Genomic DNA, 23,984 nt, shown 5'->3' on the forward strand with positions numbered 1-23,984 from the left:
AACAACGTGCACGTATGTATGAATATGTGTGCGCACGAGAGCGGATGTGTCTGGGGGAGCTAAGTGGGCGAGCGCAGAGAGCAGAAAAGACTTGTGCTCATGACACATCTCAGCCACAGTACACGATGGAGGAGAGAGAGCGAGCATGTACCCCTGCAGCGCTAACTATGATCCCTCGCTCTCTCCCTCGCTCTCTCGCTCCATCTCCCTCCTCAGGCTCCCACCAGGACAGTGATGATTTAATGATGAGAGAGACCACTTTGATTATTCATACACGGCAGACAAGTCCGCTGGCCGTGCTGTTGTCTCACACAGGCGTACACGAACCTCAGATATGCACAGGCGCACACACATACTCACACTCAGAAATGCATAAATACAGCAACGTTGGCCTTGCACACATGCACAGTGCATCTACACACAATAGGCATGCATGTACACAAACAAATCCAAAGTAAAACACAGAGAGCACTGTAGAAACAGACCTGTTACCCACCGTCATCCACAAACACACACGCGCACACAAACACAAAGCATTCCTGTGGTTGAACCAGCATTTGTAGCTAACTTTGTAATAATTTATTTTGGCTGCACACAGTACGCTTTGATTATACTTGGAGTGCCAGGAAGGTTAGACAATCACAAGCCATTTAAAGTACTTGAAAACATAATTAATCATTTATTATCCCACACTTGTGTGAATGGCTATTTGCATGATGGCGTTTGAATTACTCTGATGTGTTGAAACGTCACGCAGGCTGAAAAATGCTGCAGATTATTTTTTGCTCAGTTGTTATTCATCATTTCGGTGGCATGCGTGAAGGTGTCGCTATACCGGATACCACACGTATCAAGGCCTCACCAGCGTTGGATTTTTAAGGTGAGTTCAGGCTTACACACATGCCATAAGCTCTGTGAGGATGTTTGATGAGTTATTTTTATTATTAACCTTTATTTAACCAGGAAAAGTCCCATTGAGATTAAAAACCTCTTTTGCAAGGGAGTCCTGGCCAAGAGGCGACAACATGATAACAACAGCACACTAATGTGTCAAAATAACAATGTTATAATAGTATTGGATGAATAAAAACCTTGGCCTGATGATGGCAAAGGGTGTTATCAAGTTTACAATACAATTTTTCCTTTTAAAATGAAAGGAGCAGAATAATAACACTGCCATCCTGCTCAGGATCTCTGCTTCTAGTGTGGCTAAAACAACCTGTAAATTCCCTCTAGAGGGAAAACTAAATTGTGTGCCTTATCTTTTAATTAGCTCAAACATGTCTTTGAAACATCTGTATATCTGTGATCATTTGCCATCTGCCAAAAACATCAGACTTATATCTCTCAGTCTTTTGTTTTTGATGCTCTACATTCAAATCAAGAGACTCGACAAGCACGTCCGCACACAAGCACGGATCCCGCGTACAGTAACCTCCCCCCACATACAAACAAACAAACACTTACACACAGACTCTTTCAACATGTTTCTCTGTCTTTTTTCCCTCCCTCACAGCACATTTTCATCTTTGAAGCAGCCAGCAAAAATCAAAAGGGGGTTGATACTCGTGCGCGTTTGTGTGTGCCTGCGCGGATGTGCACGCTCGGGTCTGTGCGCTATTGTGCGTGTCAGACTTGGGACTGCCGACGTTTAAACCTCATCCCTTATTCACTTGGAGCCCCTCCCTCTCCCTCGCTCCCAGCGCCATCATTCCCGTACCCACTGCCCCCGCGCAGGAAACTGCTGATTTATTTTGCATAGCAACTATGAATTTTAAGTGAGTCCTATAAACAGAGTCTCCTCAGCCCCATCTCTAAATGTTATTGCTCCTTAACAGGGGCTATTTTCTCCATCTAAATCGGAGGCCTCGGCGAGTTAACATCAACAGGGATCATGTTTGCTCATGAAAAGAACTCTAGAAAGGGCGCACAATGACTGTGAAATCACGTGTGCACGACTGTATTCATCATTTACGGTTGTACCTACGAGCGCATGCTTGACTGCTGAAGTGTTCCTGTGCCCCTGACTGCACATATGAATACCTCTCTGTGCACATTGAGGTATTCAAGCTGTTTTTGACCTTGTATACAAACACGTGTGAATGAAACATGCGAAGTACAATGCAGTACCTAAAATGTTCTACATCTTCTCGGCTGTGCTTCAGTGGCCCGAGCAGAGGTAAGGCCTTCTCCTCATCTGATCTCTATGCATCTACCGTGCAGCACTTGCACAGCCCCGGGCTAAACCTATTCTTTTTGATGGCCTGTAATTGCTCAGTTGATGTATATTTTTTAATATCCAGCAATATTACAGGGGCCTGGTAATAAAACACGGACGGGTAGAGGAGAAAGCGTGAGTGCGAAGAGGGGGAGACAGGAGAGGAGGAGAAAGCTGAGGTGGTCGAGAAGGGAGTGAAAGAGAGGGAACAAAGACAACAGAAAGGAAGAGGAGGACTTAACAGAGGAATGCAAAGATTTATACCCTTTCAAAGCTTTTTGCCACATGGTCAAATTCCCTTACATTAGAAGAGGTGTAAAAAAGGTGAACACTATTTACTTAATAAACAATAACCATGTGTCCGAAACTAAAATGCCACGGTCTCGTGTCTTTGCCCCTGTGTTTTGAGTTTTGACATTTTGGTTCTGTTTATCCTCACATTTTTTGTAATGTGTGCTTTGTCCTGGTCATTTTCAGTTTTGTATTCTAAGTTATTCCTCCTGTTTATTTATTCTCAGTTTCAGTTCTGCCTCCTTTTGTAATTTGTAATTATAGTCAGTTGCAACGCGCATTTGTGTACATAAGATTTTCTGGAGGAGGACAGACATTTGTTTAGAACTTATAAAGATGTCGAAGAAGCAAACTCAACTTAAACAACTTTAAGCAATTACACTTCGGTGTTCCTCCACCTCCAAAGAAATGTCAGAAGGAGTCCGAACCGCAAAAGAAACGCATATTCTCGGAAAAGTGGTTGCAGGAGGTGAGCTGGCTTCGCAAACAGCGTTGCAACTTCTTATCTGGGGCCCGTTCTTCGTACGTCGCTTACTACATCCAAGATCAAATGACACATCCAAGATCAAATCATCGCGCTAACCGTGAGCTCGCTAATCCGGTTCCCTGAACACACCTGCTGTTGACGATTACTACAGCTGGACGCAGGAATGTGACATCACTGGGTGTTGTAAAAGGGGCTACGCATCGATAGTAGAAACATTGATCGGCAACCCGCTGATTGGTCGGCGAAAATGTCCAAGGGGCGTGCTCGGTATTTTCCGGCAGCAGAGCAAGAACTCATGAGTGAGGGATTTCAGGAGTTTCAGAGTTTAATTAAAACGCAAGAGAACACTGCAAAGGCTGCAAAAGCAAGGAGAGAGGGCTGGCAGAAAGTTGCTGACAAATCAAACTCGTAGGTAATTTAATAATAATAATAATAATGGATTGGGTTTATATAGCGCTTTCCAAGGCACCCAAAGCGCTTTACGATACCAGTATTCATTCACTCCCACATTCACACACTGGTGGAGGCAGCTACGGTTGTAGCCAGGCTGCCATATCGCGCCATCGGCCCCTCTGGCCAACACCAGTAGGCGGTAGGGTAGATCTATCATATGACACTATATTGTCCAATATCATATGGCATTATATTATATTATAATATGTTATATTATATCCCCTTTCACATTAGAGCCACAACAGGACCCACAAGAACATGGGAACAAGTAAAAGTGGAATACAGGAGTATTCTACAGAATGGTAATATTTATCTCTTAGATTGCTTTGCGTCTCTTGGCAAGGTAATACTGGCCTGTAATACTCTGTTAGTTTGTTCATAACAGCAACCAAGAAAAGGGCAGAGGAAAAAAAGACAGGTGGTGGTCCTGCACCCCCTCGTCAACAAGTTGGTTAAGTAAATAATATCCTCACGGGAAGATCGATATCTCTCTATGAGCACACTGTCGCGCTGAGCTAAAGGATCCTGTCTGTCCCGCAATATACGCTGAATTCTGAGGACTCTCCTTATCAATCTTGGACCTTCCGCAATGGGTTGGTCGCGTATACGGACAGGACATGGCTGCGACAGGCTTCCCAAATCCACCTTCGCTTTTATAGCCGTGGTCTCTCATCTTGATTACACGAAGTAATTTACAATTACTACTCTGAAATATGAATTACATCTGTAATAATCACATACATGTAATAGAATGTTAATAGTTCATTTCCCTTTTTTAGGAAATGACCTGTATGTATCTGTGTGAAATCAATAAAAGGATCAAGTGCTGCATTATCTTTAGTTACATTGATAATATTTATTTATGGTGAAACAGTGGTGGAATATCGCTGTTGCTTTCGTATAAATGAAGCGGACATACCTGCGTGGCCGCGATCTAATCCTGTTTACATAAAGTAAACCTGCTCCCGAGCAGGTTTACGCTTACGGCTCTGTTGCTATGACAGCAAGTCCCGGATGAGCTTCGGGGAACCGAACGATCCAAGATCACGCGAAATCGTCAACAATCTAATCCGGCTAACCTACTTAGCGAGGTACGAAGAACGGGCCCCTGGTGTGCGTCTTTTATTTTGACAGCGAATGCGGGACTGCGGACCACTTATGTGCACCTCTGCTATTTATGCTAGTGAGTCCCAAAGTGGCAGCACGGTGGCACGGTGGTTAGCACTGTTGCCGCACAGCAAGAAGGTCCTGAGTTCAATTCCAACATCAGGCTGGGGTCTTTCTGTGTGGAGTTTGCATGTTTCTCCCCGTGTTTGCGTGGGTTCCCTCCGGGTACTCCGGCTTCCTCCCACCGTCCAAAGACATGCAGCTTGTGGGGATAGGTTAATCGGATAATCCAAATTGTCACTAGGTGCGAATGAATGTGAGTGTGAATGGTTGTCTGTCCCTATGTGTTGGCCCTGTGACAGACTGGCGACCTGTCCAGGGTGTACCCCGCCTCTCCCCCTATGACAGCTGGGATAGGCTCCAGCGCCCCCCGCGACCCTGAAAAGGATAAGCGGAAGCGGATAGATGGATGGAGTCCCAAAGTGTGTGCTGGGGTCACCTGCTGGGCTGCAACAGAACTACAGGTGGGCCGCAGTAATAGAAGAAATTCAGTTTAAAATTAATCATCATGTAGGGTAACATATCATACTATCGATATAAATGATATAAATTTAGTTTGTGATGATATTCATTACTCTGACCTTAATTTACTGGTCATGTCCCAGTGGCAGGTGGGTCACACATTGGTCTTAACACTTTGCACATGATTAGATGGCATTAGCAATTCGTAGCCCGCAGCCTGTGTTCTTAGGAGACACCTTGCTTTCTCTTGTATTTTGGGGATTAGGGTGAATATTAAAAGGTAAGCTCAATGGGATTTTCTGTTTTTTTATTTAGTTAATTTTTTTTTAAAATTTAACTTAGTTTGTTTAATCAAAAAGTTGGTAGTATCCATCGTATTAAAATTTTATGTTAATGCTATATGCTATTTAGAGAGCCAGTCATGCTGACCTTTAGTAGCTGGAAATCACAAAAACACCTGCTTAATATTTAACCCTGTGCTTTCATTTTTATTTTTACTAATTTGGTTTTTAAAAAGGATTACTAAAAAGAATAAACACTACTTTTTCAACTTTTTCAGTGTCACTGCAGCCCTGTGTATATACAGCACCAAAAGAACAAACAAGTTTGAGGAGCAGGTTAAAAATAACCAGTAAATTTTAAATGTTTCTTTTTTGCTTGTACTTACACTCATAGACTTAACACAAAATTCAATTACACAGACCAACTGATAACACTTGGACATATAACATAATACGGACATAATTAGACTCATAAAATAGCGTAAAAATTTAAATAACCAATTACAACGAACAGCAAAAATATGTAAAATAGATCTTTTGCTATATAACTCGTATATTCATTAGATTAACACTATTTGGTGTGTTATTCAGTCTCTCACTGCTGAATGTGTAAGACGAAACAATGGGCTGAGAGTGCAAATAAAGCAGAGAAACATGCAGACTGCACTTCCCTTGAGCCCACGTCAGCTACTAATTGAGGTATTGATGGATTTAAATGAAGCAGAAATGCACTCAAGAGTTCTAACCTCTCATAAAAGGCACACATACACCCCCACACACACAACTGTATCCTCTCCATACAAGCACAATGCAAACGATGTGTTTTACATGAATACACAAACTCTAAAATATTCCTGCAGCGTGTACAAAAACATATACAATGTATGCCAAGAAAAAAAATTATACACCACTCAGGCGACTTTAGTTCAGCTTTACAGAAAGCAATCTCGAGTACAACAAGTACAAGCTGGGGTTTAAAATGTGAAATCTGATCTCTTGATGAGTGTTCGGCATGGGGCTGAGCCAATGGTAGCAGGGGAAGCTAAGTATGATCAGAGGCCCAAAAGAACATATCACATTTTCCTCTAATGTGAAGTATTCTAACTGTGAAGATGACACGTCAGTGCTAACTGAATCACAAATGACTAAGAAGGTTTGGAATAACTCTATAAAAGAAAAAGAAAGAAGTGTGTTCACATTTGATCTACTTTGATGATCCCATACAGACGTGGCATCAATATAGTAACTGTGGTACAGAAATGTCCAGCCAAGTCAAGTCATCTTTAATCATATAGCACATTTAAAAGACATCAAGTGTCGGCCAAAGTGCTAAACTGAGGGATAATATAATAAAAAGAATTAAAATAGATAAGATGAAAACATTATAGAAAACATTGTAAGACATCCATATATGTTTGTAAAAAATATGTGTACATGCAAATATGCACATACATATACAAAAATGCACACATTCACACACAAGCACACATACGTGAACATTAAATACATGTATGCGCATGCAAACATCATTCAATGAGGTAAAAGACCTGAATAGCTAAAACAGAATAAAAGAGGTGTCAGAGAGATTGGAAAGCCTTGGAAAATGGGTAGGTCTTTAGATTCCATTTGAAGACTTCCAAGGACTGTTCCAGAGCCTCGGGGCGGCAATGGAGAAAGCCCCGTCACCTCTAAGATCATTTAGAAAAAAATGTCTGGAGTGAAAAGTGTATCACTCACTTATATACAGAATATACCATCTTGTATATAACATGAACTGATCCTGGATTAAACAAAATATGACTGTGATCTTAAACGTTTTATACTTAATTTTCTTTTTTCAAATTTCGACTATGATAGAAAATGTTGGACTATGACGATTGGTAGCACTGATCTTTCTTTATGTTTGCCTGCACATTTCCTGAAGAGAAGTGTAAGCTCGGAAGATCTGCTGAACACCTACAGAACAAATGAAAAGTTCTCAATGTTCTCAAATATTACTAAAGTTCATGAACGTGAGAATCAATGGCATCTAATACAAAGGGGGGAGGGAGGGGGGGGGGGGGGTCCATTAACTAGCAATCGTTATTGACTGAAATAAAGTTGCTTGCTCTGTACAAAATCATGCGGAGCCCGCAGGCAGCTATAGAGAATATAAAAATGATATTTCAAGGCCATTTTACTACATTGAGTGTAAGAAATACTATTACATGCCTGCAGCCTCCATTGTAGGCTGCCTTAACCATAAATCTCCAATTCAGTTTTATCGAATCGCCTTCTTTCTCTCCATACTACAACTGTCTCTTTGTAATTTTATAGCAAAGTTTTAAAAAATTACTTTACAAGCACCTAAGAATTTTTTTTTTCCTTTTTGGGGGGGGGGGGGGCAGGATTTTCCCATGTTTTACACTGTACAATCCAAGCTGGGGTATTTTATATAGATATCGTATTACATTATATGAATTATACAAGTGCAGGTTAATTAACTCAGTCACTTTACCTGCAAGTTGCACAAAACAGCAAAGCAGTAAAAACTGGATGTTTAGTCATTTCTCATGTAAAACCCCGCAAGCGTTATCGTCAGAGCCGGTGTATATGTTTTTTTGTTTTTTGTAGCACAGATGTTTCTGAATGACCTGAGAAATATTAAAGGGATATTTTAGGAATAGAGTACAGCCAGCATTGCTAGTTCAGCACTACGGACAGCGGCATGGACTGCAGACACAGCAAGGCAGGCCATTGATTGCAGTGGCTGATTGTATCTTAGCCTAATAGCAGAAAGAACTGTGATAGATGCAGGTGACTTTATAGTTCGGTAATGCAGATTATCGACAGCACGGCCTCAAGAGGACTGGAGTGTTTGTGTTTGCTGGAGAGCGTGACAGAGCGAGGGGAGGAGAAGGTATTCTAGTAATCTCAGCCAAGTTATTTATAAACGAGTCATCTTTGTCGCTTTTACAGCTGCTCGAATGTTTGATATTTTCTAATAAGTTGCATATGTTGTCGCATGAGGAGTGAGGAAGACTCATTTTGGTTACTTTGGGTGGAAAGAAGCATCTTTAGAGCACAAATCCCTGAACATCTTTCCAACTAAAGATGTGCAGGTGCAGTGCACTTGGTGCTTTAGGGAGAAAAAAGATTTTATCAGCACCACAGGCCTATCGTGTGTGTATGTGGCTTCAAAAATTCACCCAACTATGTTGGGAATATATAACTCGCGCTTTAAAGGAATAGAACATGTTTCTGTTCATTTAAAGCAGAAGAACATGTTTTCATATAAATAATAAAAGCTGTAAATCATGTTACGGTTACAGTTCATGTTAATGAAACTACTAGTTGTGAGAAGCAAGCGTACATTATTCAGTAGTGAAGTTATTAGAATTCCCTTTGATAGAGCCCAGTGCAACGTGAAACTGAAGCCTGCAGCAACAGCAGAGTGCATTCAATAGGTCAAGCCTCTCTCACGCACACACATATACACAACTCTCTCACACTGCTGTGGCAGCTAGTGCAGCTGAATATTAGGATCAATGAAAGTGAAACTATGCAAGCAGTTTCTGTTCACTCCTCACACGATTCCATTTCCTACTAGAATACAAAATGCACACCAATAACACAGCATAAACAGTCCACTGCTGTTTCCTGTCGAGTAGAGGTATGGGTTATTGATTGTTCATGTCCTCCACAAATAACACACATACACTCACTGGACATTTTGTTACATACACCTCTTCAGCTGCTTGTTAACACAAATATTTAACCAGCCAGTCTCATGGGGTAAACTCAGTGCATTTAGTCATGTAGACGTGGTCAAGACGACCTGCTGAAGTTCAAACTGAGCATCAGAATCTGATGACTCTTGTTTTCTGCTGCAACATTTGGACTGTAGGGTCAAACTTTGGAGTAAACAACATGAAAGCATGGGCTTATCCTGCTTTATATGAGTGGTTTAGGCTGCTGATATAATAGTGTGGGGTATATTTCCTTGGCACACTTTGGTCCCATTACCACCAACTGAGCATTGTTGAAACAGAGCAGCCTACCAGAGTATTGCTGCTGAGCATGTCTGTCTCTTTATGACCACAGTGTACCCATCTTCTGATGCCTTCTTCTGGTATTATAACGAGCCATGTCACAAAGCTCAAATCATCTCGAACTGATTTCTTGTGCATGACGATGAGTTCACTGTGTTGGGATGTGGTGGAACATCATGGATGTGCAGGGTATCGTCACTCATTTCTAGAATCGATTCGATTCCGAGTCACAAGGTCCCGAATCGATTCGATCCACGATTCGATTCAATTTGAATCGGGAAATTTTGCCTCAGACAGTCAGAAATATTATAATTCAGATCATGCATCAGTACATTTCTATATTTTTATATCTATAAAAAGAAATCTGACACTTGCAAGACATAATCAAGGGCATGAGCGTCACAGCAGATGCCTTTGTGTCAAAGTAGCTGAGGATAAAACACAGAAAAACATGAAGGTGATTTTCCTGGCCTGGATTTAATAAAAATATTCTGCAGTAGATCAAAAACGCAACAAAACCGTTAATGAACATATGAACATTACCTGATGCTGCTGACGTGAAGCAGAGCAAAGTTACAGAGGTTTTATTAGAGACACAGCTGAGCGTTTTGCAATTTTGCATAATTTTAAAAAGTTTAGATTTGTTCAGTATTGAACGGCAGAAATGAGGCTTTCTTTTCGGAAGTAAGTGAAAGGAAAAAAAAAAACAGCGTCCGACAGCGCTGTCGGAGAGAGAGAGAGAGAGAGAGAGAGACAGCTGTGCATGTAGTGTGATTTTATCGAGGTGGCAGCAAAACAATAAGAGGGAATTCATGACGATGTTTATGTGAATCGAGTTTGCTGCTTCTTTTGCTGCTGGTTCAGTCAATAAAGTTTGGAGAGAGATAAAAACTGCAGCTTCAGAATCAGGGCAAAAATGGCGCAAACACAAAGCGCGGACACGCCGAAACATCAGAATCAGCGAGCTGTCGGCTTTCAGCTTGTGTCCATGTCCGTGCCGTCGGGTGAGAAAGGCGACATCTCACTGATTCTGATCCGTCGGCGGGTCCGAGCTGTGTGTTTACATCTTTGTGCAGAATCCGTGTACCTGCTCTCATTTATTGTTTTAGCTGTTTGGTGGTTGTTGAAATTTTGTTTGGTTTAACCTGAGATTCTGGCGTTTCGGGCAAAAAAAAAATTATATTAAAAAATCGATTCAGGATTTTAATGAATCGATATCACGTTATCCAAGCGAGAATCGATTTTAATCGATAAATTGATAATCAAAACCCACCCCTAATAAGGAAGCCCAAAGGGTGGACTGCACAGTGACTGATACTAAAGCAATGTGGCAGTGTGTGGAAAATGCACTTTACATGTTCTAGCATGTAAATAAGCTGCATGTGTGCACACCAGCATGTTTGATTCGGCCAATAAACTCTATGCTCCCTTCTGCACACCTCACATACACCTAGGAGCTCTGACTTAGGGTGGGGATTGATGAGAATGATCATTGAGGAGTCACCCAGAAAAGCACACCAATATCTTCTCTGCTGCTGCACATTATCTCAGTGAACTCCTGCGAGAAGACCTCACAAAGGGACTAAAAGTTGACTAAAACGAAAAAGGTCAGAGATGAGAGAAAAAGAGAAGATCTGCATTGCTGTTGCATTCAACAACAGCAAAGATTAAATTATTGAGCTATATTATCTTATTCTAACATCTTTAGCATTCTCTGTGACCCTGAGGAGCACATATGGGTGGATTTTAACAGATACACTGAAAGCATAATATAAAGAAAATGCAGGCCCGATTTATTTTATGTATTTTTTTAGTTAATGGTTAAAGCATACTGTGTGCCGTAAGAACTTGTTCACTTATCATTTTCTTCAGTTGAAATACATGAAAATCAATGTTTGGAGTTTGATATGCTACTGAGAGTTGAGACTGCAGTAGCTGCAGCTGCAGTGTTTGCTCTCTGCGTGGTAGAAAATAGAAGAAAAAAGGTTGGCACAGCCATAGGTCAACTTGCTGCATAGCAACTGGGTGCCACAGTCAGCAAACTGACCTATGAAAACACAGAGTTTGTTCCTCTCTGAGCTTGCTGTTTCAGTGCTGACAGCTTCTCAGCCTTGTACACTGCGAGGCTTAATTACAGTGACACATGAATATCCACGATGTGCCCGCTGATATTAATGATAGAACATACAGATTCACCCAGAAGGCGGGTTCTGCACAAATTATTTTTCACAGAGAGGTCAGAGGTCACAGTATGATAGAGAACATTTTGAACACCTGACCTTTATCCTGTCAGACTAACTTAAATATTAAATTGAGCTGGAGTCACAGTCTTGTTTATGTACACCCAAGAAGAAAACAGAGGATGAGACGGAGAAAGAAAGAGTGCTGCCTGTCAGCAGGGAACCTCATGCTCGAGTTTGATAACAGTAGCAGAGGGAAAATAATCCCCACTTGCATCTAAGTACCACTCCTAGCACGTTAGGGGAGCTACATGCTAATGCTCGTGGAAGCAGGACACCAGCAGTCATGGACATTAAACTAAGACACGTTCACGTGGAGGTGTGAGGTATAACTGATGTATATAGAAAAATGTTCTCGTCATGATCTGTTCGTTCATAAGCTGCACAGCTTAACTCCTGAAAATAATGGAAGCCAATTCAGCCTACTGCTCCTTCAGCCCAGACAGCGAAGCAGAAATTGATTACAGCTGCATCAGATGTGGATTCTTACTTTTGACTGTGAGGTACATGGACTTGCTGACATCCGCTCCCACGTCGTTGCTGACTTTACACAGGTAGAAGCCGCTGTCGTCCTCCAGCACGTGTTTGATAAGCAGCGAACCGTTGCTCAGCAGCTGGATACGAGAGCCGGTGTTCAGAGGGATGGGCTGAAACTGGGGGACGCCGGCACCTAGTGCGAGCAGGTAGAGACGGGCCAAAAAAAGACAAAATCAGGAACTGTTTTAAATCAGAAAAGAGGCATTCAGATTTATTTATACGGCTCATTCAGTGCACCACGACACAGAGAAAAATACACATATATGAAGATAAATAGCATTACAGTACTTAACAGTAAGAGGACCTAGAATGTGTGTGTCCATGTGCATTCACTTGACCATGCATCTGTGTTTACAGATTTGACGACAAAGCCTGTCAGATTCAGCAAGGATTGTAAACATGTTTCTTAACACCAGGCCTAAATCCTTAAATCGCCAAACAGCTGCTGAGCAGAGCGAAACAGGCTGAGCTCCTGGTGTGATGCAATCAGAACAGACATAATGCTCATGTTTAACAAGAAGGCAGATTGGTGCAGAGGAACAACGGGGAGAGCAGGGAGGCCTTATATTGGAACTAGCCTTCGATGCAGAGTCAGGCAGATTTCTCCGCTGAAGTTAGAAGAGGATTTTCTCCTTTTTTCTTTTTGTTCTTGTGTTTCCAACTCTGGATTTAGTCTTTGCTCTTGTGTTTGCTGAATTCACCAAAAGAATAACACAGAAATGTCCTTAGAAACACATTTCTGGCCAGTCTGAAAGACAAGGACACACTAATCCTGAAGCAGTGGGTTCGATGCTTTGCGCCGTTCTTTATCTGTAAAAGTCAAATATGACTGACATTTGAAATTCATTCTTAAAATTTTTCAAAATAACTAACAAAATCTGTCCGGTACCTGTCTGAAGTCTGCTAACAGATGGGTAGGAAACTGTCTCTGTCTTTTAAATAGAAAATTATATAATCAGTCTCTTTTTACTGTTATACATTACAGTATCTCTTCCTGAACTGGCAGCCCTTAAGTCTCTAAGAAATGTCACCAACACTGAATTATAAGGCCCATATCTTTAACTAGTCTTGCTCATGTAGCATTAAACGCATGCAAAGTGAGCCAGACGTTGCATAAGCTCGTGTTAAAGTTAGCGTGTACAGATTAGACCATTTAGGGAGCTGTGGGTATTTGCTGTTTAATTAAAATGCAGTCAAGTGGCCGTGGCTAGAGAAGGGTCAAGTGGTGACTTTGTTCCTGCTCCCCTGGCTCTTAGAGAGGCAGAGGGAGGTAGAGGTGTTCTTCCTTGAATTATGGATTCTGCATATCCAAATAGTGCTAGTCGTTATGTTAATAGCAGTTGACCTTTACTTACTGTTCCATATCTCTCGGAGACACTCATCTGGCTCTTAGCTATTACTGTTGCAGTAAAAGCATGCCAGGCAGCTATTCTCTGGACAAACTGCAGTCTGGCTAACAACAAATTAGGCATTAGCGAGCTAAACTGCCTGCCCTGGATAAGTTGATTTTCATTGTCCCTTTGCTCTGACAGCTATCCTGTAGAGAAACAGGAAGTGTGTGAAATGCTGAGGTAAAAAGGTCCCAGAAACCAAAAAATAGGACTGACTGGTAGTCTGGCTTAAGCAAACCTGACCAATAAGCTAGCTTCAAACACTACAAGCGAGTAGACACATGCTGAGCTCAGGCCGATCCCTCTGTACATACTGATCAGGCCTGGTCAGACACTGCTAATCAGGCACAGACATGCACACGAGCACACATAAATCCCATCAAAGGGTGAAAAACAGATCTGATTCTTTCACTCCTTTGATCATGGCACCGAGCACGCAGACACACACATGCGCACGCTCTGCTCCTCGTTGGCTGTTGTGTTTCTCTTGGTGAAGCTTTCATCCCAGGTTATATGGATGATGGAGCAAACATCTGGGGCCCCTTTCTTCATCTGCCCTGCTCAAGTGACTAAAATCACCTGCTGCCTTGCTGCCTGTCTGTCTGCTTCAGTCTGTTCTCGTCTTTTTCTCTCTGATGATTTTCTAACGATGCAGGTGGGAACTGTGAAAACTAACAGCCCTAAATTGAAGTGGTGTGTGCGTTTGTATGTCCTGCGCATTCATAGACATGTATGCCAGCCGCAGGTAAAGAAAGCAGCAAGCAGAGTGATTTCTCCCTGTTTTGACTGATGTTTGCACCTCTTCTCACATGTTCAACCATCTTCCCTTTACATTCAGTTCATTTAATGTACCTTTGGAGTGTTCCCAAACGATGGTAGGTGGTGGATAACCTTCAGCGGAGCAGTTAAGAGTCACAGTTTTGCCATAGATCCCATCTTGATCCTCAGGCTGAACCACAAACTGAGGAGGGACTGTACACAGCAACAAACACAACAAACAGCAACACTTCATGGTGTTTCCCAGCTGATTTTACTGATAGATGGAAGGTGGATGCTGTCTTACCCCTAACGATCAGCTGGCTCTGGTGCTCCACAACAGCAGCTTCATTGCGGGCGATGCAGGTGTAGTTGCCGTTGTGGTCGGGTGTTAGGTTGGAGATCCTCAGCGAGCTGGTAAAGTCTATGTTGTCCACAGTTACGCCCAAGCTGGCGGGGATCGGCCGCCCGTCCTTCTGCCACGTGATGTCCAGCGGTCGGTCACCAGACATGACCACGCAGGGGATGAAGACGCGTTGGCCGATGGTGAAACGCTGAAACTCGAAGGGCTGGATGTAGGGAGGGACTGCAGGTGGAGGGATAAAAATCTAAATGATTACAAGTCATCTGAACTCCCTGGATTCTGTTAAAGTTGCTGTGTCCCTTATTGAGACTAACCCTATAAGCATCACTCTCTCTCTCTGTTAAGAAAACAAGAGGTCACTGAAAGAACATAAAAGACTTGAATAGCAAAACATGCTGCAATAATTCGTTGTCATTCCCAGGCTGGAACATTTTGTCCTCAGAGTGCATAGAAAGAGAGAAAGAAAATAAATAATAATAACTTTCAAGGTGACTTGTTGTGATGCTTTAGAAAAAGAAACCTTAACGAACCTGAGCCTTTTCCCTTTATCTATAAATGATCATATATCAAGCCACTAACCTACACCTATGTGCATTAACATCTAGCTGCAACAACACTATCAAATTATAGCACAAAAATCATGATTACAGGAAATATTTATACTTGCATTTATATTACAATATAAAGAATTAACAACTTTAAACTAAACAGAGGCTACATCCCTTGCACCACCTCAGTCTTCAATGCACCTGTCTTGAATAACTGAAATTCAGAAACAAAGTCAATCTATCTGCACGATATAATCACAGTTACAATATGATCTATTCAAATTGACTGCGCTATATTCTCTGGGAAATCTCCAGCCATCACACAAGTCATCTGCGCGAGCGTCCATTCAGTTCAAATAACACTGAAATAAGCAGCACTTTAGCCGCTTATTTAATTCACAACAAAGTGGAGATAATGGACTCCAGGGATCCCCAAAGACACTTCGGCATTTTAAGCATGAGCAGAGTAAATTAACAAATGCACTCCCTCACTATAGCACCGCTGGGAAGGGTTGCTTTATATCATCACTCTCTCTTTCTCACTCTCTTTCTTCCTCCGTTTCCCTCGCTCTGTGGGAAAGTGTATTATAGTGAAAACAACATTACATACTGTGCAGAGGGAAGGAAATGAGACATAATGGGGAAGCCCGTTTTTTTAGTATAATCTATTACAGTTGTAAGATCTCAGTGGAGATCAGTCAGTCAGCCCTGTAATATCAGCTGCCATCTTCACTTCTTCTTCATAAGCCAGACTAATGTACCCAGGAATATCAGGTAGATTAATTAATTTAGTCCGGAGAGATCTATTTATATTGTGGCGTCTGGATGGGAGGAGAAGAGTGAGCCGAAACCTTTTTTCACCACTGTATCACACAAAGTTGGAACTGTGACAGTTTCCCACAAAACCTATGGAGGAATATGCCTATGCCTTTTGGCTAAATGTGACGTGTGAAGATCAATACCACACATGCAATACTATACAGGGTAATGGCACATTTTTTTTTAGCTCAGATTGTTAATATTAAATAGATGTAATACTACATATTAATTGTTGAGCTGCAGAGGGAAGTGTCGGTAGGTAGAGTTTATTACTTAGGCTAGTTTTTCCAATATTTATGCCGGACTTGCTTGTAAATGTTTGTTAATTTGTGAATTGATGAATTGTAGTAAGAAAGCGCTTTGAGTGAAAAAGCGCTACATAGGTAGCGGTCCATTTTACCATGAAGTGGTAGAGAAATATCTATGTTTATAGGACATTATCATCATCCTGGTACCCTTGACAGAAGGTCAGTAGTTGTTTTTTCCCATATGCTTTTGGATTATTGCAGAAAATAAGTGTAAATGCATGAGTACTTAGTGACCTTTTTATGTTTTAGAAATGCAAATTTCTAAAGCATGTGTTAACAATAGACCATTCGATCAAAAACCAAGAACACAGACTTAAAGAGAAGGGAGCTCGAAGGGCAAAGTGATGCTTTATTTCTGTAGCATTAACTTTATTTGTCTCCAAGCACTTTTTTTTCCCTCAATGTGACTGTGACATTAGCTAATTCCAGTAATGATCTGTGTGGTGTGTTTTGGAGCATTTAGATATGATTTGCAGTTGGCACATACATGGTTTTCAAATCCACATAGAAACCAGATTAACATATCACAACATAGTAACAATCTTGCTAGTATTTGCTGATAACTTGATAAACATGGCTATCTTTTGTTCCAAGAAAAAACAAGATCATTTGAAGTTAAACACTAAATGCTATAAAATGTCAGTTTGCTAATTAATGACCACCCTTTATATACAGTCTATGCACTAATAATCACAGAATTGGTTTACCAAATAGATTTAATAACAGTATGTCACCAATAACAAATTATAAAGCACATGCAACGTATTTTTAGCGGCATCAACGTTCTCATTTCTTATGCAGGGCATCCTGATAGTAGTCGCAGCGATTCACTTAACTTTGTTCATGTTACAGCCTTAATATAAAATGGGTTAAATTCATTATTCACCTCAAAATTCAACACACAATACCCCAAAAAGACAGAATTTAAAAAGAGTTTGCTTAAATATACCTACGTTTCTATATCTACTCCATACTGGTACTCAGGTTGTTGCACTCTATTTATCTGTATAACTTATTACTTGTTATTCTATTTTCTTTTTATTCTGTTTCTTTCGCTCTGGGACTGTGTGCACGTAATTTCGTTCCACCTCATGTAAACATGTGATGCGAATGACTATAAAACAATCCTTGCATCCTTGAAATTCTTGCAATTTTGTTAAAAATAAAACAAAAATGAATAATGAAAAAATGTGAAACAGGTGAAGTGCTGTAAATACTTTCCGGATGTACTGCACCTTTCTAATGACTTTATGTCAAAGAGTAATCAGAGTAAGAATAACACATCAAGGTTGCCAGTGGCAACTTGGTGAGCTGCAGTTTCATTGGACTTACCTCTCACTCGGACGTGGACGCTCTGGGAGTCCATCTTGTTGGGCTGAACCATCACCTTGCAGTTATACTCGCCGGCGTCCACCTGCTGCACGTTACTAAGCTTCAGCGTGCCGTTGTTCTCGAACGCTCGCTGCCTGTGGTTGAAAGGTAGCAGCGCAGAGTTCTTGTACCACTTTATGGAATAGTAAGGGTAGCCAATGACGCGACAGTGAACGAAGGCATCCCGTCCAGCGATTGCGGTGATGTTTTTCATTGGACGAATGCTGGCTCGGCCTAAAAAGGCACAGAGATTAAAAATGTAAGATTTTAAGGACAGCGGTATTCACAGAAAATCACAACAACAGTGTGAATGAGTGTGGTTTGCTTTATTATGGTGTTTTTACAAACAGACTCGTGACTCGTTAAACGTATTCAGGATTTCAACATGAAAGTGTTTCCCCTCACAGCTCCACAAGTCCTACCAGGCACCAAGTACTCACAGGAGAAGTGAAAGGAAGCTGCTGTTTAAAGCTTTTGTTTAACTACAAGAAATAAGACAGAACTCTAAGTAGAAGGCGGTGAAATGACAAGCAGATTAAAGTGTGCTAACTATATGAAGGAAAAGAGAGCATTAAAATAACACTGTACTACGCGTGCTTATAACTTGGCTGTAATACATTCTGTTTCCCATCAAATGTTATACATGCCGAGCCTCATTCTGTGTCTCATAAAATGGAAACAGAGTAATTGCTTTAGCATCTGATCGAGAAGAGTCGAATTGGCTGCTTGAGTAAATACACAAAGACACACATGACTCGCACACACAAGCACACCGGGGGATAAATGTATTCAAACAGAAGAAATGCATTTTTCTTCTGGCTATTTACAAACCATATCCAGATAGGCGTACGAGCAGCAAACCAGCATAATTCATTTGACCTAAAATGCAAGCGTGTTGGAAAAGCACAGTAACAATTTGGAGAGAAAATTACAAAGCAACAATTTTAGAAAAGTATACGTGGTTTAGGATTAAGAGACAGTAACAGGAAAACAAAACTGAGGCAAAATCAGTCGCTGGAGAGCAACTTAAAAGGAGATGTAAGTGTGAATAAAGATTTCAAATTAAAAATAAAATAATAGCAAAGAAAAAAACAAACACCAAATTTTAAGAACAAGTTTTTCGCAGATAAATTCCAGATCCAAACAACAAGCAGCTCTCATATACGACACAGAGACAGACACATAGAGAGACAGACAGGTATGTGTATTTGTTCTTGGAGGAGCTGATTTGACAAGCACCTCTTACGTTTATTCGAGCCTGGTGGTACACGACCCCGGCCGAGTTGCTGCACGTGCACCGATACACCCCGCCGTCTTGCACCTGGGTGTGCGTGACATTGAGCTGGCTGACCACGTGGCCCTCGTGGGTCTCGTAGTGGCCCAGGTGGTGGTGGCTGTCTTTGATGACGGGGTCGTCGTCCAGCGACCAGGTGCACCTCGGAGGCGGGGTGCCCTTGACGTTGCAGACCAGGAAGACGGGCTCGTTCGGGTTCACCACCTTTTCGCTGAAGGAGGACAAGATTTTCGGAGTACCATCTGTGACAGAAGACAAAAGTGGAACGTGGTGGTGAATAAAAGAGAGGCTAAGTCACACAGAAGTACTAAGTTTAAAAGTGAGAGCGGTTTAGTGAATAATGTCATCATAAATTATGTATTTTGGGGGTAGTTTGTTGTTTTAACCCTGTAACGCCAAGTGTATCATATTTGAAATATGAGATTTTGAGACCTCAACATCATCGGTGTGAAAAACCTAATGTCTACAATCAGACACACGCAATACTACTGTGAGTAATAAAATAACAAAAACGCCAGATGTAGCAAAAATGACTGAACAAATGGAGATTCATGTATGTAAATTGCTATTTCGTTTTTTAAAAACTCATGAATCAGGCTTTACAGGATTGACAAACAAAGCTGAAACGTGCACATGTGGAAAAAGGGAAAAGGAAATGCGTTATAATGTCGATCCCTGACAGGATTCAAACCAGTCACAGATGAAATCGTGCATGTTAGGTCACTGTAACACACCTGTCTTCAATAGATTTTTGTAGTTTAAAGGGCAACCGTTTAAAAACTGAATATACCTGCTGATATCTCATTTTATAATCTCGGTAGTTTTGGACACAATAACAGCTTTACTTATGTGTTTCATAGTTCATCAAACAACGGCAATAAGGCATATGTAAAAAGGCTGACTCCAAGTGTGGGAGAGTGGGGAAGAAATGCTAGACTTTAAACAATTCCCAGGCAGAAACGGGATGATTACTGATCTTTTCTCACATACCACTCAAATTAAACATTTGTGCTGACTAATTAGCCGAGCCAGTGAGTTTGTGTTGGGCACAAATCACAGTGAGCCAGTTTGATTCCTTTCTCACTACTCACTAAAATGGCCGTGAGAAATACATATATATATAGCTTTGATTTTCAACTAGTGCTTTGAGACACAAAGGGAAGCTCCTAAATATCACTGAACGCTGTTGCACCAGCTGTGTGATGAATCCAATATGTATATTTTTTAAGCTTTGCAAACTAAGCTAATGTGCCTATTGGGGTTTTTCAGACATGTGATTGCTAACCACATGGTGTTAACCTGTCCACCTATAACAATAATGATGGTGACAATGTAGGCCCGAGCAAATAAAGCCCCAGTGACACAGTTGTGTGCTCCCCACTGGCTAGCAAAGCCAAAATGGTTTGGTAGCTAGCACCCCTCTCAGGTGTTGACCATGCCAGCATGTCTACAAGCTACTCTCTGAGTGGTGGCAAAACTGGAAAGTGAGATAAAAAAAAAAAAACATAAATAGTTTGTCTTCCGTGCAAAAGTTACGGCTTTGGAAATCTGGATGCAAATTTTGTTAGCACTTGGCTGGTAGCTGGCAATCCACATCTTTCTTGCAAACTCCTGGTAACTGCAGCAATCTTCTAAAAATCAAGGCAATCATAAAGATGGCTTTGTGGCACAGCACACTTTGTGATCAATTTCACCAAGTGACTGCCAGCAACCTCCAGGTGCCACTCACTAACCAGTCGGTAATTACACATTTTTCCACTTTTGGGCAAGTGATGTAAAATCTTTGTTCATCTGATACAGCTTCTACTGAAATCCTGCATAAAAACCAGGTAAATTTTTTTCAGTCATTTACTCATTATTCAAAAAAACCCATTTATATCCTGTATTGTCTACATACTACTCTTTGTAATATCCAGACGCAGTATACATTTGTTGTTGGAGACAAATCTGTTTTTTCTTTAGAAGAAAACATTTTTGTTAATAAAACAGTGATAGAAAGCAGCAAAAGGAAAGGAAAAAAATCATGTCTTTCTGAGAAGCCATTTTTTCATTAAGAACATAGATCCATGAGCTTTTCTACCAGACACAGAGAGTTGTCGGCTTTTCAAATGTCTGTGTCTGCCTGCTGCTGCTGCTGCTGCTGCTCTCTGATAATCTAGGTGTATTCCACATGATTATAGATTATCAATATCTTCTTTTTACAGCTCCCTGGCCACAGGAGACAGTTGCCTAAGCAACGCTTCCAAGGTAAGTTAATGGATTAAAGAGTGTGTGGATGTATTTTTGTATGTGTTTGTGAAGTGTGGGGCAATCATTCTAGTGGTGGCAGAGAATCGCAGCAGCATGCCATTAACACATAAACCCTATTGATCTTCAAGGCCTGAATCTGTTTGTGCTAACTCACTGAATATGTATAGGACAGCTGCTACTGTGTAGCGTTTTGGTCAGTATTTGTGTGTTTGGATACCTTTGCAGCAGTGATGCCATTTTACCTTCAAGGATAACCTGAACAAAGTCCTGTGCAGACATCTTGCCCTTCCTGGCGAAGCACTGGTAAGCCCCGCCATCACTTTTCGACATTCCTTCCATCATGAGGTTCTCCCGGTTTAGCCCAATGAAGCGAACATTGTTGCCAGGGTAGATGATCTCTCCGTTGCGATACCATGACAGCTCGTATTCATCTGAGCCGCTCACGCTACAGGACAGAGACACCTTGCTACCCACGCTGCCCTTCACCTTTCGAGGGCTGACCACTACTTTCAAGGGTTCTGTGGACACAGAAATCAAAGAGATGTTTAAGAAAAAAAATTGGGTAGTAAATATAATAATGAGGTACAGTATGATTATCATTATATTTGTCCAAGTTCAATGTTTATTCTTAATCATTAAGAATGCTAGCGCTAACATTTGATTCTCATCAATGCAGTACGTCACTGTATCAAACAAAACAAGCAGGGTGTCACTTGCTATCACTAAACACAGCCCCCAGTGGTGCTGCTGGTGCAGGAGTCAGTTACTGGCAAATCATTTCAATCTCACACACACGTATTTACTAGGGGTGCAACGATACACAAAATTCACGGTTCGGTTCGATACTTTGGTGTCACGGTTCGATATTTTTTCGATACAAAAAAAATGTTCATGCATTTTTAATTTGTCATTTATTAAAATTATAAATATATATTTTAACTCAAAAGTACAGTTTTTAAATTTAACCCTAACCCTTGTGCGTGTTTTTTATTTTGACAGCGAATGCGCACCTGCGGACCACTTATGTGCAGCCCTGGTTATTTAGCTCATCATATCGCAGCCACAGAAATTCTTTTGTCCATGAAACCATAAAGCTGCACTTTCTTTTTGCCTTATAGTCTGATTTGTCATAACTTCTCCGTTTTGTGGTAAGCTTTTCTTTGGCTGTCACTTCTTCACCCTGACCTGTCTTATTTGGCTCAGCAGAACTGAAATGCTTTTACACACGCACTCACATAAGCTCAGCGATTCTCTGCGCGATCAACCTCTCACATGTTTAAGCTTGCTGCGGGAGATTTCACTTGTCATGTTTGCATAGTAAGCTAACGATTAATAAGACGATGTCAGAGGAATTGGTGCACAAATTATCATCACTCACAGATCAGTGCTGTCGCTCTCTATACACAGTTCGCACGATTGCAAAGTGAAAGCAAAAAAACAAGCGCAAATTCAAACGCGACTTCAATATGTCACATATTGACAGTGGCTCACCGATGCCAATGACATAATTACCCAGCTACATTTCTGAAAGAATGCAAAAGCATTGACATATATTTTTCCTACAATAGACCGACGGGCAGGGCAGAGATAGATTTTGGTAGCCGGACTGAAAAAATCGCTAGCTCCGGGACGTCGGGCTAGCGATATTGCGAGCCCTGTATCTGATTGAGGAATCACTCATCTTTGGAAAAGAGAGTTTATTACAGAGAAATGGCTCTTTCCAAAATAAAAGCTATACTATCCGCTTCTTCTGGGCTATATTCTCAGCAGCATAAGGAGAATCATGTGCTAACAGCTGTCTAAATGACTCGGCTAAAGTTAGTAGCATGCTTGCTTTTTTTTGTCTGCTTCCACTTGTCTTTGCACTAGGATGATGTCGGCGTAAATGTGCAGTCATATTCGTTGTGTTCCCACTAGTGCTTTCAGGTTAATCTCGTTGAAATGACCTTAACGCCACAACACGGCAAATCTCCGTTAACGAGCTACCGCCGATCGCTCCGTGCATGGGGCTAGACGGCAAACACGTTAACGAGCTAACTGCGCTAACACACTAGTTCACACCAATGTAATTGAGCATTGCATGGTACATCCAACATACTGTTTTACTTTAGTCCAGAGGTGGGACCAAGTCATTGTTTTGCAAGTCTCAAGTAAGTCTCAAGTCTTTATCCTCAAGTCTCAAGTCAAGTCTCAAGTAATGTCAGGCAAGTCAGAGTCGAGTCTCAAGTCACTGGTGTAAAAGTCCGAGTCAAGTCACAAGTCTGAAACTTTGAATTTCAAGTCCTTTCGAGTCTTTAAAAAAAAAAACGAAAAAAAGCATGTTGCAGTTATATGCTAAATGTAAATATTAGACCATGTAATTTTTTAATCTGTGTTTTTCTCAACACATGACAAAATAGTGAACTTAGAAAATATACACAAATTGTGAAATTGCACCTCTTTAAAATGCAGCTCAATTAAACCTAGCTCCAAGAATAATTTTCACCGACAGTTCTGAGATAAGCTGCATGTTATTCTTGGATGCGGTTGTAGGACCGGCTTTGGAATCGCATGACAAAAATATCATACATAAATAAATGATATTTTTTTTTAAAATATCATTTAAAAAAAAAACTGCATCACCAACGTAGCCTTGAAAACATTTGCTAGTTAGATGAAGTCAGCTATCTCATCGTAGCATATTTATATGCATATTTATAATCATACGGTTCTTGGA

At 41.1% G+C, this 23,984-nt stretch overlaps 1 protein-coding gene across 2 annotated transcripts in view; it reads right to left on the reverse strand.

The window, feature by feature from the left end:
• The window catches only part of dscamb (Down syndrome cell adhesion molecule b), a 134,490-nt gene that overhangs the window by 24,438 nt on the left and 86,068 nt on the right, over positions 1–23,984 (reverse strand). For both annotated transcript variants that reach the window (XM_026193164.1, XM_026193165.1), the window contains exons 6-11: positions 21,511–21,786; positions 18,964–19,260; positions 17,686–17,958; positions 14,622–14,900; positions 14,411–14,530; positions 12,121–12,300 (exon numbers count right to left, since the gene is read on the reverse strand). In XM_026193164.1, coding sequence (XP_026048949.1) covers positions 12,121–12,300; positions 14,411–14,530; positions 14,622–14,900; positions 17,686–17,958; positions 18,964–19,260; positions 21,511–21,786 — 1,425 coding nt within the window. The remainder of the gene's footprint in view (positions 1–12,120; positions 12,301–14,410; positions 14,531–14,621; positions 14,901–17,685; positions 17,959–18,963; positions 19,261–21,510; positions 21,787–23,984) is intronic.

This window comes from Astatotilapia calliptera, chromosome 14 (genome assembly GCF_900246225.1).
Source record: "Astatotilapia calliptera chromosome 14, fAstCal1.2, whole genome shotgun sequence".
Taxonomy (NCBI): Eukaryota; Metazoa; Chordata; class Actinopteri; order Cichliformes; family Cichlidae; genus Astatotilapia; species Astatotilapia calliptera.